We start from the raw sequence: 19,733 nt of genomic DNA, 5'->3' as shown, positions 1-19,733 counted from the left end.
TGACCGATGGGGAAGCTAAGAATGCCTTTATCTGTTGGAAATTCTGTTCACATTCATCCGTCCACTCAAATTTAGTGGTTTTCTTCAGAAGTTTAATAATAGGTCTCGTTCGTTCGGCAAGTTTAGGGACGAACCGCGACAGCGACGTAAGACGACCCATTAGCCGTTGGATTTCTTTGAGTCCGTTTGGACTTCTCATTTCCGTGATGGCTTTACATTTTTCTGGGTTGGCTTCTATGCCCCAATGGGTAAGCATGAAGCCTAAGAACTTGTCGCCCTCTACACCGAACGCACATTTTTCTGGATTTAAACGCATGCGGTATCGATGTAAGGCTTGAAAAACCTCTTTCAAATCGGACATGTGTTGTGCGCATGAATCCGATTTCACGACAATGTCGTCGACATATACTTCTACGTTCTGACCGATCATGTCGTGAAAAACATGGTCCATTAGTCGCTGATAGGTGGCTCCGGCATTCTTGAGACCAAACGGCATGACTTCGTAGAAAAAGTTATCAGAATCTGTTCTGAATGCAATCTTTTCTTTGTCACGGTGGTACATCTGTATTTGGTTGTATCCCGAATAAGCGTCAAGGAAACTTAGGATTTGATGACCGATCGCACCGTCGAATAGTCGATCGATTGTAGGCAATGGATACGAGTCTTTTGGGCATGCTTTGTTAAGATCTGTGTAATCTACACACATTCTCCATTTACCATTCGCCTTTTTGACCATCACCACATCAGCTAACCACGTTGTGTAGTGGGCTTTCTGAATAAAACCAGCTTGAACTAGTTTATTTGTTTCCTCCCGTGCGGCTTTGCGTCGTTCCTCACCAAGCTTTCTTTTCTTTTGGGCGATAAGCCTAGCCTCTCTGTAGACAGATAACCGATGGGTGATAACATCTGACTTTACACCTGGCATATATGCACTGGTCTAAGCGAAAAGATCAGCGTTTTTCGTTAATGTCTTACCGATCATGTCTCGGTCATCCGGCTTGAGAGATGTTCCCATGTATGTTTTGCGGTTTTTGTCGCGGAGGAATATGGGTTGAAGATCTTCCCCTGCTTCCATTCAAGGATCATCCAGCCGGGGATCGAGATCGACTAAGGCGACTAAGTGTCTCCTAGATTCTCTCCCTTTAGAACGTCTTTCTGGTGACCGACCTCTCCGCTCTGTTGTTCGGTCGGCCGACGTGGTATAAAGCCTTCTGGTTGGCTCCACCTTCAGGCTAGCTACATAGCACTCTCGTGCTATTTTCTGATCTACATGTACGATTGCTATATCTCCATTGACCGAGGGGAATTTCATAGCTAAATGAGGGGTTGAGACAATGGCTTTCAATCTGTTGATAGATGGACGACCGAGCAGAATATTGTATGATGTGTTGGCGTTGACGAGTAGGTATCGTATGTTGATGGTCTTACTGAGGTAGTCGTCGCCGAATGTAGTGTATAAATCAATAAATCCTCTCGTATCTACTCTTTCTCCTGAGAAACCGACTATCTGTTCGTTGTAGGGTTGTATCTCTGCCTCTGAAATTTTCATCTTCTTAAATGTTTCCCAGTAAAGGATGTCGACCGAGCTACCTTGATCTACTAGGACTTTTGCGATTGCGAATTTATCTATCTCCACCGTTATTACCATGGGGTCATCTTGAGCTGGATCAATCGCTGTGAAATCATCATCGGTGAAAGTGATTGGTGGTATGTGCGGTCGGCGTTGTGTAGAGGTCGAATGAACAGATTGAACTACTCTCAAATGTTTCTTCCTTGCGGAATTAGAACATCCTCCACCTGCAAAACCACCTGCAATGTAGTTAATCTCTTGAGGGGGCTGGCCGAGTGATACTGGTCCAGCAATTGTATTGATGACCGCACGAACTTTCTGCTTAGTTCGACTCCTACGCTCAGGGCTTTCGTTTTTAGGTCTCGTTCGTCTAACCGGACTTTCGCTTCTTTTCCTTCTGTTTGAACGATAGTGATCGTCGCGGGTCCGGTCGTCTCTTCGTCCCGAACGTTCTCGGGGATCATGATCACGCTGGGGTGACCTGGGTGCAGTAACGGTAGTCTTTACGAACTTGCGGAGATGACCGGCCTGGACGAGCTCTTCAATTTTATCTTTCAGTGCTTGGCATCCTTCGGTCGTGTGGCCGTAGTTACGATGGTACTGACAACGTTTACTGATATCGGCATTGGGGGGAGTTTGCGACTGCTTTAGTGCCGGAATCAATTCAATCTGTAGTGCTTCGTCTAGAACTTTACCTCTTGGTACAATCAATGGGGTGTAAGTGTGGAAGCGGGGACCCCTATTGGGGCGATGCCGGTCGGTCGGCACTATGGGGGGACGAATCCCCTTACCCCTGTCCGTGTTTTCTACATGCGTCTTTCAATGATAATCAATGTGTTCTTCTATCTGCATGAATTTTGTCGCTCTCGTTCTTAATTCATCCATATTGCACGGGGGCCGTTTGATAAGACTTTCAGTAAACCTTCCGGGCAGTATGGCCGAGACCAAATGATGCATGGCTATGTCCGGATTAAGATTACGAATGCTCATACACACTTTGTTAAATCTGTCCATAAATGTTCGTAAAGGTTCCCCCCTTTCTTGTTTGACATTTAGGAGGGACATGGAGGATGTCCGATGAGCTCTACTTGTGGCATACTGTGTAGTGAATTTCAATTCCAAAGCGTCGAAGCTTGTAATGGAATTGGGTGGAAGGTCAGAGAACCATCCAAGGGGACCTTCCCTGAGAGAGGTGGGGAAGACCTTACACCACACCGTCCGATCAGTCGTGTAAAGGGTCATTTGTGTTCTGAATATGTTCAGATGTTCATCCGGGTCTGTGGATCCGTCGTAAAGGATTATCGTTAGGCCTCTCCATTTGTCAGGGAGAGGGGTGGCTATGATATCGTCGGTGAACAGATGGCCTCTCGAATTTGTTACCATGTTTGGGGTTACTTGCTTCACACTCTGATGGGTGTGCTGAACGAGTGATGTGGGAGGCATAGTTTGGGCTACTGTTTGGGCTATTGTCTTTGTTCCTGACTGATGTGGTGGTGGAGAAGGCGCACGCGAATGTCTTTCACGTTCAGATTGCTCGAGTCTCTCCATCAGTCTTTTATTTTGCTCTTTTAACTGAGCTATCTCTTCCGCATGCCGCTGGCGTTCCTCCTCCTGTCTCTTCTTCTCTTCATCTTGACGTAGTTGATCAGCGACTCCCTTCTGGAGCAACTCCTACATCTGAACCTGGAGGGTTTGGAGTATCATCCTGTGTTCTTCCGTTGCAGTATCATTGTTGTTGTTCGCCGTTGAACCCATCCTCGAGCATTGGTACCTCTAGGTCTGGGAACAGTGATTACTCGGCCCCACGGTGGGCACCAATTGTACCTGTATGGATGTTGGGGACTGAGTAATGTTGATCCACGTCGATACAAGGTATCTGCTTCACCCTTGATTGTTCTATTCTTCTAGTCTCCTTCCTCTTCGCGTGCCTCGGTCGGCCGGCGGGGGTACCTGCGATTGCACTCCGACGCTCAAGTCAGCGATGGTGCTCAAGTGAGAATTCTCTGATAGTAGAAAAACGTACTTTTTCCCCCTTAGAAGTCCCTTTTAGTAGGTTGACTTGGGCCTTGGTCATGTGGGCCAAGCAGTTGATGGTCAGAGACATGTTTAGTGGTTTCTGGGTCGTGCTTGATGGTGTCCTGAAAATTAGGGGAGTGGTCTAGAGGACGTGCTTCGACTTAGTCAATGGTCGTTGTAACTGCTTTCCACTTCACGCGAAACAATCGTAATGAATTTAATTAGATTTATTCGACGTAAACCACTCGGTCGTTCAGCGCTGACCGGTACACCAATTCTCAGAGAAAAATGTAAGTATTGTGAATTAGAAAAAAGAAATTAAATAAATACTTCTTAGCAGACATGGAGAATTCTACATAGTTTAACATTTGAAGCATTTTTGTCTAGTTGGACATAAAAGTAATGTGGTAGAGCCATTGCAAAAAATCATATTTTTTTGAATTGATTCTTAGTTTGAAATTATATAGATTTAATAGATTGAAGTTTTAAAATTTAATAACTAAAATGAACTCCTGTGAACCTAATTATTTCTTCTTCAGATTTTGTAATACAATGAATCAGTGACGCATTTTGGATCCTACTTCAATTTATAAATAATACTATTATTTTATAAATTAATTTAAAATATTATTATTATATTAATATTTATATTATTAGTATTAATAATACTTTATATTATTATTATTTATTTGGGTATGTACAGTTTATTTGAAATAAATTAAAAATAAATAAATAATTTTAATTATCTTTTATTATATATTGAGTGTAAAAATGTAAGTTATAAAAGTGGATGTGGCTTTCTCTTCAATCTTCAAATTTCTCTTCACCAAACACAAAAATTCACTCAACTTCTCCTTTCCACTCTCCTTCTCTTTCATGCATCACTTGAAAGAAACATGGAGTGCATTCTCAGATATGTCTGTGTGAACAAATCCTTAATCCAAAAAAACCCTTAAAGTGTTAGAAGTGAGTAAGTAAATAACTTAGAAAAAAACATTTGAACCCTCCACTAATTTGTCAAGAAATTGGGTATAATTTGTCAAAATATTTTAGTTATTTACAAAGATTTAAAAGACCTTAGGTATGAGATATCTTATCTTATTAGAACCTCCACTAAAAAATCTTTACTAATTTTTTTTTATTGTAATGTATATTAAATATGATCATTATGTATAATTTGATAAAATATGAGAACACAAACATGAAGGGTTGGATGCTAAATACCTTGGTGACTTAAGCCTGATTGTTTAGATAAATAATGACTTAAATTTTCATTTAAAAATATGGTTACCTTAATGTTAATTTGCGATTAATTACGAAAATCATGTAATTAATTGGGGCTTTACCAATATGCATGACATTATATTATTAGAATTTAAACATTGGAATAATAATATTATGAAATTAAATAAATAACTTAAGAATTAAAACTTCAAAGAAGAAATATGAGATGTAAGATGTAAAAGTCAATGTTGTTCATATTGAAATGATTAATTGTAATTAATAGTGGACATATTCACAACATAAAAACATTTTTATTCATGTGATGACAAATAATTGTTGTTACTTGAGGTATCAATCTAGCTGATATGTCAAGTAACATAGTGATGTCTAACATTAAAGCTTTTTATATATAAAAAAATAAACAATCTTATTTCATCACAAACATGATTAATGGAATATACATATGTGGTTAATCACTTGCATGATCTAATCAATTAAAGCGTTTAAAAAAAAGGATGAATTAGTAGTTGAAATACTTTAATATAATTACTAAATTAGATTAGTAATTTAAGAATTACAACTTTCACAAATATCACTACAAAATTATTAAATAAAAATTAATATTGAAAATAAATAATTATTTACTATATTTACTAAATTAAATAAATATTTTACAAATTAAAAAAAAAAATTATTGATATTTAAGTAACTTCTACATTTATAAACTAATTTATAAATTTATCTAATCCACTATTAAGTTTTTAATTATTAAGCATCTTAGATTCTAAAATTGATAACTAATTACATACTAATTTAAAAATTATTTTATGAATTTTTTTTTAGTTTATAAAATAGTATTTAATTTAGTGAATATAATAACTAATTATTTTTTAAAATTAGTTTTTATTTAAGAATTTTTTTTTAGTATAATAACTTACTTGAAATTAGTGTCAAAATCAGTTTTAGGCTTGATAAATTATTTGTATTAAAATAGTTATTTTCACATAGAAATTGCTTAACTTTCATATTTTTCTACAAGAAATATATGTTTATAAATTAAATTATTAATCTCTAAAATAATAAAAATAGTCATGAAATCATTTAAATAATAATTTAAAATATAATTTTAATAAGTAACTAAAATTATGAAAAACAATATAAGAACATTTTAATTATAATTTAAAAACCAATTTTTCACTGAACAAATATATAAAAAAATAATTCAATAATAAATTATATAAAAACGAATTCAATAATCATAATATATAAAGATAAATTCAGTAACCATATTTTATAAAAATCTATTTGATAATTATCTTATATAAAAATTAATTCAATTATCATATTATATAAAAATATTTCAATCGTCAAATATTTAAAAACTAAAGATTGACTGATAGCACAGTTTCTATGATTAAAGTATTTTTTACTTTTTTATTTAGTTAATTTTTCTTATTTATAACTAATAAATACATAAAATAATTAATATACTAACATCAATTAAAAGAATTTTATCTAAAATTTATAATCCTTCAAATATGGTGATACTTTATTGCATACACATAATATCGTTATTAACAAAACCTAAAATAAGAACCAAATATATATTATAAAATTAAATTTAAAAAGTGATGAAAATGGAGATCTATTCAATGGAGAGAACTTTCAAAGAGAAAGAAAATAGAGTGAAGTAGAAGGAAACAAAGGAAATAGAGGTGTGAAACAATGAAAATAAAAATTGAGGTGCATTGTGAGTTTTAGGATTTTAAAGTTATTTTGCATTGGTGGTTAAACAACCAATGCAAAATATCAATTAAAAAAAACAATTACATTAGCAAGAGCAAAAAATAATGTAATATGATCAAATGTGTACAATTTACATCAATTAATTGAACAATTAATGTAATATCCAACCTCACATATACAAAATTGTCACTGTATTTTCCTTCTTACACTGATATATTAATTATCAATTTAAAATTAATATTTTTTTATTTGTAAAAAATACATTAATTATTATAGATTTTTCATATTTGTACTTTTTTTTATAAGCACAATGAGTTTTATAACACAATAAAACATAAAATTAGCAAAAACGATGTCAAAGGTCACAATAAACCAGTCCAATAAAGAAAGTTACACACCATATATACATAAAGTTGAAGTCTACTGGACTAACATAAAAGCTTTACATAATCTAAAAAAAACATATCTCACAAAACAAACTTCATAGTTTGAACTTTATAATAGATCTTACTATACATTTTAACATAAATATATAATTCTATACAAAAAAAAGTAAACTATTGAGGATAAAATTCACTTATAGATATGTCATTAGTAGAAGATGGTATGGAAGTGTTGGCATCATGGCCTCAACTTGATTCATATGCAGCAATTGGATTTGTTCTATGATTTAAGAAAAAAGTAGGTTCTTGTGGAAATGGCAACTCAATTGTGTGACGGCTAAGATATGAAACAATCGTTACCATTGTGGGTCTGACATCTAGATTTTCTTGAACACATAATAGACCAATTTGAATGTATCTCATGACCTCAATATTAGAATAGTTTTCTCTTAATTTTGGATCCAATGCGTTCAGTGTTGTTTCATCCCTCCAATTTCTCCAAACCTATAACAAAATTTTAAAATTGTCAGTATCATTACACTTTCATACTTCTAAGTTAATCTTTTTATACATTACCTATAAATAATGATTAACTAAAATAAAAAGCAAGATTTTGGCACTCACAAAATTTAGAAGTCCATTAGCAACATGATGTGATTCATGTGAGCTCATATTCTTTTTTCCACTAATAATCTCAAGAATCATAACACCAAAACTATAAACATCAGATTTCTCAGAAAATTGTCCAAACATAGCGTACTCTGGAGACATATAGCCATTGCAAAATCAATAGAAAGTTACAAATAATTTTAAAAATATTATGAAAATGATGAGAAGCATAGGAATGAGAATTAAGAACTTACTATGTTCCGATAATTCTTTTTGTACTTTCCTTCTCTTGATCTATATCAATAATTCTAGCAAGTCCAAAATCTGAAATTTTTGGATTCATATTTTCATCTAGTAGTACATTACTAGGTTTAAGATCACGATGTATAACTTTAAGTCGAGAATGTTCATGTAAATATAGAATTCCTCGAGCAATTCCACCTATAATTTTGTGACGCTCAATCCAACTCAAAACTTTTTCTTGTTTACTATCTACGGAAAAAATAATCATTGTATATATAAGTGATATTGAATTGGTTTAAAACATATAATACATTAAATATCATAAACACATAATTAACTAATGTTAAATTTAAACAAAAAAAATAAGGTCAAAAGCATCTTACCAAATAAGAAGTAGTCTAGACTCTTGTTTGGCACATATTCATAGATAAGTATTTTTTCTTGTTCATCAAGACAAAATCCTATGAACGCCACCAGATTCCTATGTTGAAGTTTGACTATTAATAAAACTTCATTTTTAAACTCTTCTATACCTTGTTTAGAATTTTTTTAGAGTCTCTTTACCGCAATAGATCGTCTATCAAAAAGGATACCCCAATAGTATAAAAAATATGTATTAAAATAATAAAAACATTTAAAAAATAAAATTGAACATATTTTTTCTACCTTGTAAACTTTTCCAAATCCACCTTTTCCGATTTTGTTCTCCTGTGAAAAATTACTTGTTGCTGCTTCAATTATTGACAGATTGAATTGTAGTGACTCTATAGTGGAACCTTCTTGCCCAACTAAATAAAAACATGTAAATGGTTAAACAATATTTCTAAACCTTTTGATTGAAAAGATAGTAATTATTTTCCCATACTCACAAAAGGTGAAAAGTATCCCTGATGCAAGTATGCTCGAAGTAACGATCAAGATAATTGTTCTTCGCTGACTTTCTCCTACATTACAAGATACAAGATTCATGGTGAATTGATAAAAAAAAAAGTTTATTTTTTACAAACTAAAAACATTATTGGTTAAGAAAATTACTAACCTTGATTTGAACCACAAGATATGCTAATGACATACACTGCTTTTCACTTTCTACATTCACCTTACATTTCTATATACTTTTATTTTATTGTTATGTATTGTTTTATTAAAAGAATAAGTTGTTAAATAGATGTATTTCATTAACACTTTTTCTAAAGAATTTTATACATAATTAATAATATTGGGATATAGAGATCCTCCAACTAGGGTTTCTGATTCGCTGCTACAATGGGGAAAGGAACAGGGAGTTTCGGTAAGAGGAGGAACAAGACTCACACGCTCTGTGTGAGGTGTGGTCATCGGAGCTTCCACCTTCAGAAGAGTCGGTGTTCTGCGTGTGCTTTCCCCGCTGCGCGCACAAGAAAATATAACTGGAGCGCGAAGGCCATTAGGAGAAAGACTACCGGAACAGGAAGGATGAGGTACCTGCGTCACGTGCCTCGCAGATTCAAGAGTGGCTTCAGAGAGGGTACGGAGGCAGCACCAAGGAAGAGGGGAGCGGCTTCCACTGCCTAATCTTTGAGAGGGAGTTAAGGATCGTGTGCTGTTTCTAAAGAACATTTTTTGTTTCTGTCGTCTTAATTTCATTTAATATGTAATGGATTTTTATGATGGTAATTTTTTTATGATCGTAACGCTTTATGATGGTAATTTTTCATAAGGTCATATCCTTCCTTATGACAGTAAATTTTCATAAGGTTCTGCCCTTCCAAACTGTTCTACACAGGTTGCGGTAATACATAAGTATGACAGATAATCTCTCCACGAAAATAATCTATAATGATTTAATTGACTTGACTATTTTGACGTTGTTTAATGTATAAACGTAGATCATGGAAAGAGGTGTAGATTATTACACAGCTTAAGTCAACTTTTGGATGGGCTAAAGTTAATATGATCCAACTAGTGGAGGTATATCTTTAGCTTTAGAAGTAGTATACATAGAGGATTCCCAGCTTTTATGGGCATTAAAAACTCTCTTTAATCTGGAGTTGGTACCAACTTGGTTAGTTGTAGAAATTTGGTCCAATCCTAGTTTGCTACGCTTTCTCCAATCTCCTGCTTCTTCCTTGACCTCTTACTTGCATGAAATGCATCAAGTTGTGTAGTGTCTTCAAAGTTTCACATATATTTAATCGTGTTGTGTTGATTCTTTTGGTCAACATAGGGATATACAATGAGCAGGATTTTTCTTGGTCGAAAAATACCCTTTTAATTTTGTAATTGTTTAGTGTATGTTTTGATAATCATTTATGCAACAATAGACTCTTAAGAAAAAATTGCTCAAAGGTAAAAGAGGGATGTTAAGTGATGAGATAAAATTGTTGAACATTCAATATATCATTGTCCTTTTATTAGGATGGATATGATTATGAAGTTTTAGAGATAGAAAAACCTGGTGGGGGAGGAGTAGCAGTTGGTGTGGTAGGCGTGAGACTGTAAAACTGGAACAGTTCAAAGCGAAGAATACAGCTAGGATACATAACTCGTCCACCTAAGCTTCCCAGACTGCTCCATGGAATTGCTGTTCCAATCACATCAGTTAGGCACCCACTGCAACCATCGGCTGATAGATCCGATGAGCATTGACCAAGAATAAACACTGTTTGCTTATCATTCAATCTCAGAGATTCATCTGTGTAGAATTTGTTATCAGTTTTCCCTGTCATGTCGGCCACCTTAACTAACTGGTTCGATAACTCAGAAGCAACGGAGGACTGTATTGGATTGCTGTTGCTGATGTTCAAGTTCACAAATCTCGAACTTGTTTCGGTTCTGGAGAAGAAGTTTCTGTGGGAATAGCGAAGCCAGCAGTGGTTGTACCATATTATGGCATCCGTATATGCAAAACCACACTCGGAGGTTAATTTGTCTGTTGAGTTTTGGATGCATAGTTCACAGAGGCGAGAAGGAATGTCGATACGGCACCTGAAGAGGCCATACGCTGTTCGCTCTCGCGACTGGAATCCATAGTTAGAAGTGGCGTTGGAAGACAAGGCAGAGAAGAGGGTTCTGAGGTTTGATCGGAAAGCAGCGTCAGAGTTGTTGTTTGAGCAGTTGTGAGAAATATAGCCGGGATCTTCTGAATATTCAGAATCTGTGTGTGCATATGTTGTTTCTGGGACAAGTCCTTGTGGTGCATCATCGGTGACGCGGTAGAAAGGGTACAGTTCATACCTAATGTTACAACTGGTAAAAAAAAGTCTTGCTCCTATTTTTCCATTGCAGCAAGTCGGAATTGTTGATATTGCATCATCGAGACAGTCTGAGCATTGTTGGAATGAAAGGTCTTGTGTGCACTGAGTTAGACAGTAAAGGGTCTGAAATTCAGATAAGTTTGCTTGCTTTGCGGAATACCTCTTACTGGAATTGGCTGCTTCGTCTGCAGTTTCTCTCATGGTGTTGGCCAACAAACTATTGAAGCTTGATGAGTTGGAGGAGATATTGGCGACGTTCCAAGAATAAAAGCTGGGAGTTGTGTCCACAGTGGAGAAGAAAGAGAGGTTGGAATACCGAACCATGCACTCGGCGTACCAAATCACAACCGATTTGGACAGGGAATTTGCGTCTGAAGATAGACTCTGGGTTGCGCTTGCCACGCAACCATTGCAGGCGTGAGGGAGAAGATCACCCCTGCACATGAAAAGGCCATATACTGTGTCAGAAGAGTTTGTGGGAAGGATTGTATTGTTGTAGAATCCATTAGCGTTGGCTGTAGCATTGGAAGATAAGGAAGAGAGGAGGGTCCTCACGCTCGTCTGATAGGAGCTGTTGTCACTGCTTATGTCTTCTTCACTGCAAAATCGGTAAAGATAATCAGCGCCCTTTGCTTGAGGAGTTGCGAAAATGAAGAAGGTAAAACAAAGGAAGATGAGCTTGAAGGGATTCCAGGCCATGCTTCTTTTCATCTTCCACAAACACTGTCATACGGTGGATGGATGAATTATTTGTTAGTTCATATATATTTTAAAGAAAACTGTTTGAAGTGTATGAAAGTCATCTTCCACCAAAAATGCAATAAGTTAAATAAACCATTTTTATATTTTTTTTTTCTTTTCAATTTAATTTTCAACCAATAAAATAAAGTCACGTGCATGCATTTCTCACTCGTATTTGGCAGAATATCTTGTACTGTATAACATTATTCTTTTTTAAAAACAATTTACAATAAAATATAAGGTGATGTTGTGAAGTTGAAAATTGGTAGATTGTAAAAGAAAAAAGACCATTTCTCTTCTGTTAACTATACAAAAACAAAAACAAAGAAAAAACTATAGAGAAAGACCATTTCTCTTCTGTTAACTTGTATGACAGTCTTGTGCGTCTATTAATCTATTAAACCACAAAGACCTGGTTACCCAAAAGTCTCCCCTTCCACATTCCAAAAATAATTTTTTTCAATGGGAGAGGTGACCTGCACAGATTCACAAAAGAAAAGGTCAACAGTATCCAAATGACCTTTTCTTTTAATACAAATCTAACTTATAAATTTTTTTAATAGTATCGAAAACCTGTTATAATTTTTTTTTTAAATAATGTAATATAAAAACTAATTTTTGAAACAAATGAATTAGAATTAAAATAAATTTTACATTAAAATAAAAATTGCTATCAAATTTTCGTAAATAACAAATTATATTTCAATATTAAAATAAATTAAATAATAAAATATCAAAAACTAAATAGTTTTATTCATTATTTTAATTATTTATTTATTATATTTAGAAATATAACTATTAATAAAATATTAAAAATGATCTATTACATTAAAAATATTAACTATATATACTTACCTACAATAAGGGAATGATACACTCAAGACGATGATCGAACAATAGAAATAATAGAAATAATGATTAAATGCTCTTAATATGACTAAGTAATGTTCAGAATAAATATTTTAATGTCTTTTTAATAGTTTGAATTGAGAAAAATCTACAAATATGTGATATTCTCTAGGTAGTACAAATTTTCCTTTCGTATTTAATTAACCTAATAATATCCTATACATAGTAGTCAATACTTGCTTGCCTTTGACCTTTTTGTCCTCGTCGTAATTGTCCACTACTGTCACTAACTGTCATCGTCATTGCTGCTACTTTCTTGCAAGTTTTATTTTTTCAAAAAACATGTTTCTTCACTTGCAGTCTTGTTCCTATTCTTTTTTTTCTTTTTTTCCACTTCTACGATAATTATTTTCAGAAAAAAAAATACCTATTTTCCAGCAATCATAATGGTCAACGACCAGGACACTAGAAGAACATCTCAAAGAAATTATCTAGGTTCGAAACATTGTTTGTGTAATTACTGTGGAAAAGTTATGAAGGTACAATTTTACTAGAGCTAAAGAATATTTGATAGCAAAGATGGACAACATTGTTGCTTGCACCAAGACTCCAAAAAATATTAGAGAAGAGCTTTGGAAATTATGTAATGAAAAAGTAGTGACATCTTCCATCAATCCTACATATAGCGCGACTTATGATAATAATGAAAGTGAAGATGAAGTTGAAATTTCCACACCTAGTAATGATAAGGGGATAAAAGTGGTGGAAAAAAAAAACCAATATGGATATGCTTTGTAGAAATTCAAGTGCTACAATAGAGATGAGAAAAAAAAGAAAAGTTAAGGCAAGTTAATATCAAAGAAGCATGTGACAAAAATTTTAAGACATCAATTTATCAATACACTCGATTTTGGTACCAAGTAGGTTTGTCATTTAACCTTGTAAGATTCAAGAGTTTTCAAGATATGATTGATGTTATAGGTGCTTATTGACCTAATTTGTCGACTCCTACTTATCGTGAAATTAGAGTTCCAAATCTCAACAAGGATGTTGCCCACACTGAAAAGTTATTGAAGGATCATAAATTAGTGCAACAAACATATTGTTCTATTATGTCAGATGCATGGACTAACTGGAAGCAACGAGGTTTCATTAACTTTTTGGTGATCTCCCTTGCAGAACAATGTTTGTCAAGTTCATTTATGGTTTTAAATTTGTGAAGACGAGAGAAAAGTTATTTGAGATGCTTGATACCCTTGTGGAAGAGTTTAGAGAAGAAAATGTTGTTCAAGTTAAGTAATTATGTGTTGGCTGGTAAATTGTTGGAAGAAAAAATACCTTATTTCTATTTGACTCTTTGTGCTTCCCACCGTATAAATTTCATGCTTGAAGACATTGGAAAACTTTCTTTGATTAAAAAGACAATTCAAAGAGGAGTTAGTCTTGTTGGTTTTATCTATAGCCATTTTAGTTTCTTGAGTTTGTTGAAACAATTTACAAATAAGAGGAAATTGGTAAGACACAAAGTTATAAGGTTTGCTACCTCTTATTTATCGTTGCATCAAGAGAATAGAAATTTGAGAAAGATGTTCACTTAAGATGAATGGAGCAGGAACAAGTTGTATAAGGAAGCTAAGGGGATGGAAGAAACAAAAATTGTTCTCATGCCTTCATTTTGAAATCATGTCGCATTTACTTTCAAAGGTATGACTCTTCTTGTTTATGTACTTCGTATGGTGGATGGAGAAATAAAAATTAGTTATGGGCTATATATATGAAGAAATGGAGAAATCCAAGGAAACAATAATGAAGTCATTCAATAACAATGAAAGTAAATACAAGGATGTATTTACAATCATTAATAATATATGGACATGTCAATTTCATTGCCCATTGCATGCAGATGATCACTTTTTGAACTTAGAGTTCAATTATTCCAACCCAGAAATGGAATATGATTTAAAAGTTACAAATGGATTGTATGCTTGCATCAAGAGGTTGGTGTCAAGTAAAGATGTGCAACAAGAAATTTTAACTGAGTTGCCTCTTTACAAGAGTGGAAGTGGACTATTTGGTGTTGATTTTGAAAAAGAATCAAGGAAGACCACAATCTCAGGTTAGACAGTTAAATGTTTTCTAAATTGCATTAAGATATAAATTATATCATACAATATTTACATTTAAGTTACTTTTCCTTACTTTTACAATTGAATGGTGGAAGGAGGGCATGCAACTCCCAACTTACAAAAGCTAGCAATCAAAATTTCAAGTTTGACATGTAGGTCATTGGGATGTTAGTGCAATTGGGGTGTATTTGATCAAGTAATCATTATTCTTCATGACATGACTCATTTGATTATTATCTTTTTGTAGAATGTAGAAATAAATTAATTCATATTTTACTTATTCATAATGCAAATTCATTATAAAAAAAGGAATAGACTGGACCACAAAAGGTTGAATGATTTGGTTTACCTAAAGTATAGCCAACAACTTGCTCGAAGATACAATATTAGGGATGAAATAGACCTTATTGTAGTATGTGACATTGATGAGTGCAATGAGTGTTTAGTGGGCCAAGTAGATGATGATAATGATAATGAATATGGGGGACATTAGTTGTTTTTTTATGATAATCTCACTCTTAATTGGACATTTTTCTATGAAGCTTCAAGTGTTGGAGAACCAATAACTTATATAAGGAGACAAGCAACCAGTAAAAGAAAGAAATCATCAAGTGGTGGTATTGTCATTGAATCATCTCATACTTCCAAGAAAGGTACATGTCCAACTGAAACCCCAACAAAGAGGGGTAAAGAGAATATTCAAACTAGGGTTGGGAATGAATTACATGCTAGTTCTGATTCTAAGTTTAAAAAATTACTTCACTTTGGCAAGAGTTTATCTGAAAGTGAAGAGGAGGGAAATATACCCCATCAAATAATACTGAAGACAATTATGTTAGAATTTAAGAAGAGTGAGATATATAATTAGAATTTTAAGACATTTATTTTATGTTTTTTTTTATTTTAAGTAAGTTTTGAACTTTAAATTTGTGGTGTTTTCATTTTACGTTATTGTTATTTAAATTTTTAAATATAATTTAATTATTATGTATGACTATCTCTTTTATTATTTTTGTATTATAATTATATTTTTTAAATTATTTATATGTATATATTGAATTTCTTTTAACCTCAATTATTCGACTATAATTGTTATGATTTTCATTATGATTTTATAAATTATTTTTGAAATCTCAATATTTTTTATTATCTTATAAATAACGCGATACCAAGTAATAACTTTTTTTCTCTTTTTTCTAAATAAATGCTATAAATAACTTTAGAAGAAACGTCATAGTCCATAATCACTCTAGAAGAACTTGTCCACTTAAATTTCTCCTTCGGCTATGAACTATTCATCATCATAATCTATGAATGACTTGATTTTTTTTTATGTAGAAATAAAAAATGATTGGTCACACAAAGTTGTTTTGTTTGTTATTTCTGTCGTTATCATTGTAGTTATATTCTTCTTCTCTTTTTCCTGCTACTTCACAAGAAGAAAAACAAAGAACTATAAAATATTCGATAAAATTGTGAGTATTGTGAACTAGAAAAAGAAATCAAATACATACTTCTTAACAAGCAGGCGTGGAAAACTCTACATAGTTTAACATTTGAAGCATTTTCGTCTAGTTGGACATGAAAGTACTATGGTAGAGCCGTTGCAAAAATCATATTATATATATATATATAAATGATAAATGATATATATATATATCATTTATCATTTATCACCAAATTAGTTAGTATATTTATAGTATGAGTATGCTAAAATACTTCATAAATATATAGAGATTTGCCCATCACATCTACTTGCAAAAACAACATTGATAATTTAATATATTTTTATTAGTTTTAAACAAATATAATTAAGTATAATGCACACATCATTCGCTTGTGGTAAATTCCAATGTGGTAATTGAGAGTTCTACACATCATCTCCATGTCACTTAGGTTTTTTTTTTATCAATTTTGAATTTCTTTAAACATTTCAAACAATTTATGAGAATTTGGAGTGAAAATTTCTCCTAATATCATCCTCATGTTTAGTTCTCTACATCACCATTCTTTCTATGAGGAGAAAATATTATAGTTAATTTAGAAAAGTAATACATGGATTAATTACACATAATGAAAATCATTCAAGTTAAAACCAATAATTGATGGTCAAGCTTAAATAGATCAATTGAACTAATTTCGCTCAGCAAGAAGAATTATATGAGTAACAACCACTAGAAAATTATTAAATAACAACTAAATTTAGAGATAAAAATAATTAATTATTATATTGACTAAGTTAAATACTATTTTAGAGACCATAAAATTATTAGTATCTAAAGTGATTTCTATTATTAATAAAAATGTATCAAGTAGTCTCTAAACTGGTATCTAAATTAACTACTAATATTTTAGATTTTAAATTAGTATTTAATGACTAATGAAGATTAATTTAGAGTATAAAGTAGTTGGTAGTTAAAACTTGGTAACTTAGGAATTACTTTATAAATTTTTACTAATAATAAAAATTAATTTTGATAGTAATAATTTTTTAATTTATGAAGTGGTATCTAATTTAGTCAATATAATAATTAATTGTTTTATAAAATTAGTTTTATTTAAATATTGTTTTGTAATGAATGTTTCAATTGAAGTCCTTTGTGTCGTCAATTGAAGTCCTTCATGTCTTACAATAAATTAAGTTGCTTTGAAATTTTCTAATCCACCTAACCAAGATAAACACATTGTTTTACATCCTCTACATGCTCATGGCTTCCACCGTATTTATAAATTAGCTATAAAAGAGCCTATGAAATTGTAACTTGTGACAAACATTGAGTATGGTTCATTCTTCTTCTAAGTTTGAATCGTGTAAGACGATAGACAAGTTTTGAATACCAACCATGGAGGATAAAGAATTACTCTACAATAATTGCGCGACTCGTAGGCATTGAGTTTGTGATTGTTGTGTTGCTACGTATAATAAGGATGGTGTGAAGAGATATTGTGGAAAATCTTGAGATAAAAAGCGTAATAGTGAGAGATGCAACAAAAAGGGTTTGGGTTGATGATGATGGTGTGTTTCGTAGTGGGCTGCTTTTTTCTGCACTCAGCACCCCATAAATTTTATAATTTCAAAAATATTCTTTTGTAAAAAAAGTTAAAATGTTTGAAAGTTTAGTTATGGAGGTGTGATTTTTGTATATTCTTAATTGTGTAATTATAGAAAATTTGGATGAATCTAATAAAATGTTCTGGATTAGTCATTCCGTAATGTAAAATTATATTTTAGATTATATAATTTGAAACGTATTTTTTTTTAAAAAAAATTATATTTCAAATTATGTAATTCAAAAGTAAATTTATGATATAAGAACTTTTTTGGATGGGTAGAATTCGATTTTTTTTAGAAAAAATCATTCTAGATTACATAATTTATAAGTTTTTTTTAAATTTTGAAAAAAAAAAACATTTCATATTACATAATTCGAAATCTGAATTCAAAAATAACTTTTGAATTTTTAATACAAAATGTATTTTATTAAAAAGTGTGTTTTGCTTAATCCAAAAGTCTTTTTCTGAATCTAGAAAAAAATTTTAATTATAAGTATTTTTTGACTGAAGGACAAAAATGTATTTTCACAAAATGTACATAAAAGAGTATGAAGGTGTAGAAAGAAGCAACATTCTTAGTGATAATACTTTAAGTTCATATCGTTACTTTTTTTTATTTTATTTATCCTTATCTATTATAATTAGCTAATACAATTAATAAAAGAGCTAAATTAATAGACATAAAAAATAGTTATCGATTAATGTTGTGTAAAAAAAAAAAAGCAAATAAAGAGATAAAATAATATTAATTATTATTGACTATAGTAAATTCATAAAAAAAAATAGTTATAATGATCTAATACAAATCCATTACGAAATTTCAATTTCAAAATTATTTACAATTCCATTGATAAACACACTTCTTATAACAAATGTGATTAAATCCATCATTCTAATTTTTTTTTCTTCATTATATAACAATAACTCCTATTATCTATATAGAAATGCACAAATACAATATTGTGTCACAAAATTTCATCAAGTTTTGATTGTATATATGCAGTTGAACTTAACCTTTCCAAGATGTGAGTTTTTCTTAAAATAATTTTTTTACACTCTACAACCATTTTCTAAATAAAATATTATGTTGTAATAAAATAATATATTTTTTTACGTATGGAAGCTATATTGTCATTTTGATTAACCTTACCTCCCTTAAAAGAAATGTGCCTCCAATACAATCCCCTATGATTTAATTTTCTGCATACCTTTTTTTTTGTCACCTACCCTTTAACGTGCTGATAAGTGTCCTTATAATTGCTAGAGCATATAATTCATAAAGAAAAAAGAAAAAAGTGATATGCAATGAGTAAACAATAATGACCTTTTGATAGGTCAAGGGTATCGAGAAAGGTTTAATTATGTGGGTATTGCATATAATGATTCAAACCTAAGAGAAATAACCCTAAAGAATACGAGAAATAACACATGTTCTAAAGTTTTTTAAGTATAAAATGAATTGATAAAAAATATAGGTACCACCTAACTAACTCCTGATTCATGAACACATTTAATATAATCTAAATCTGAGTTTAGACATTAATCAAATTTCCAAGTCTTAAATTCTAAAAATGGTTAACTTGAAAGCAATGCAATACCTAATATTAATAATACTTGCTTAACACTAATACACTGCATTTATTCTATTAACAGGTTAATTTTGCATAATTATTAATATGAGATTCTCTGTTTTATTAAGCATTATTTATCAGGATAATATTTTGTATTAAATTTGCACAAAATAATAATCATTATGAAATAAAAGTATATAGTAATGTTTTTAATATTTTTAAAGTAAGTAAATAGAAATGAAAGCATGCATTAATAATAACAGAGAAGAGAAAAGAAATGTTGCAGAGAACAGGAGCGTGAACATTAATTGTATATTTAAAACACAATAATACTATTTATAAATAAGCAAGTGAAAAAGTATATT

The 19,733-nt window shown here is 31.7% G+C and overlaps 3 protein-coding genes across 6 annotated transcripts; 1 reads left to right on the top strand and 2 right to left on the bottom strand.

The window, feature by feature from the left end:
- Positions 1-1,075: 1,075 nt before the first annotated feature.
- LOC137823708 (uncharacterized) lies at positions 1,076-2,953 on the bottom strand. The gene is made up of 2 exons (XM_068628943.1): positions 2,493-2,953; positions 1,076-2,363 (listed from the first exon to the last, which is right to left on the bottom strand). The coding sequence occupies exons 1-2, from the start codon at positions 2,951-2,953 to the stop codon at positions 1,076-1,078; spliced, it is 1,749 nt and encodes a 582-aa protein (XP_068485044.1).
- Positions 2,954-6,937: 3,984 nt separating this feature from the next.
- Positions 6,938-11,789, bottom strand: LOC137825779 (cysteine-rich receptor-like protein kinase 25). Of its 4 annotated transcripts, XR_011083346.1 has the most exons (6): positions 10,226-11,779; positions 8,661-8,735; positions 8,458-8,579; positions 7,803-7,872; positions 7,564-7,700; positions 7,304-7,443 (listed from the first exon to the last, which is right to left on the bottom strand). XR_011083346.1 is itself a non-coding variant. In XM_068631560.1 (5 exons), exons 2-5 carry the CDS (start codon positions 11,349-11,351, stop codon positions 7,186-7,188), a joined length of 1,581 nt encoding a protein of 526 aa, XP_068487661.1. In that variant the 5' UTR covers positions 11,352-11,463; positions 11,583-11,789; the 3' UTR covers positions 6,938-7,185. The 4 variants fall into 4 exon arrangements, 2 of the variants coding, with proteins under 2 accessions (XP_068487661.1, XP_068487660.1); XM_068631560.1 differs by lacking the exons at positions 7,564-7,700; positions 7,803-7,872 and having other exon boundaries at positions 6,938-7,443; positions 10,226-11,463; positions 11,583-11,789; XR_011083345.1 differs by having other exon boundaries at positions 7,564-7,872.
- On the top strand, positions 9,008-9,543 carry LOC137825780 (large ribosomal subunit protein eL37x-like). The gene has a single exon (XM_068631562.1). The coding sequence runs from the start codon at positions 9,058-9,060 to the stop codon at positions 9,343-9,345; it is 288 nt and encodes a 95-aa protein (XP_068487663.1). The 5' UTR covers positions 9,008-9,057; the 3' UTR covers positions 9,346-9,543.
- Positions 11,790-19,733: the final 7,944 nt, after the last annotated feature.

This window comes from Phaseolus vulgaris, chromosome 8 (assembly GCF_000499845.2).
Source record: "Phaseolus vulgaris cultivar G19833 chromosome 8, P. vulgaris v2.0, whole genome shotgun sequence".
In the NCBI taxonomy this organism is placed as follows: domain Eukaryota; kingdom Viridiplantae; phylum Streptophyta; class Magnoliopsida; order Fabales; family Fabaceae; genus Phaseolus; species Phaseolus vulgaris.
The sequence above is the reverse complement of the archived record's forward strand: the minus strand, read 5'-3'. Positions and strand labels throughout refer to the sequence as shown.

Excerpts from the sequence above, each read along its gene's own strand:
- LOC137825779 (XM_068631559.1), bottom strand. The coding sequence starts at position 11,738 with ATGAAAAGAAGCATGGCCTGGAATCCCTTCAAGCTCATCTTCCTTTGT. Across the intron at positions 8,580-8,660 it reads AGGGATACTTTTCACCTTTT|TTGGGCAAGAAGGTTCCACT; the intron begins GTGAGTATGGGA and ends GTTTTTATTTAG. Across the intron at positions 7,444-8,457 it reads GATTTGGAAAAGTTTACAAG|GTTTGGAGAAATTGGAGGGA; the intron begins GTAGAAAAAATA and ends ATTTTGTTATAG.
- LOC137825780 (XM_068631562.1), top strand. The coding sequence starts at position 9,058 with ATGGGGAAAGGAACAGGGAGTTTCGGTAAGAGGAGGAACAAGACTCAC.
- LOC137823708 (XM_068628943.1), bottom strand. The coding sequence starts at position 2,953 with ATGGTAACAAATTCGAGAGGCCATCTGTTCACCGACGATATCATAGCC. Across the intron at positions 2,364-2,492 it reads TCGGCCATACTGCCCGGAAG|GGGTAAGGGGATTCGTCCCC; the intron begins GTTTACTGAAAG and ends AAACACGGACAG.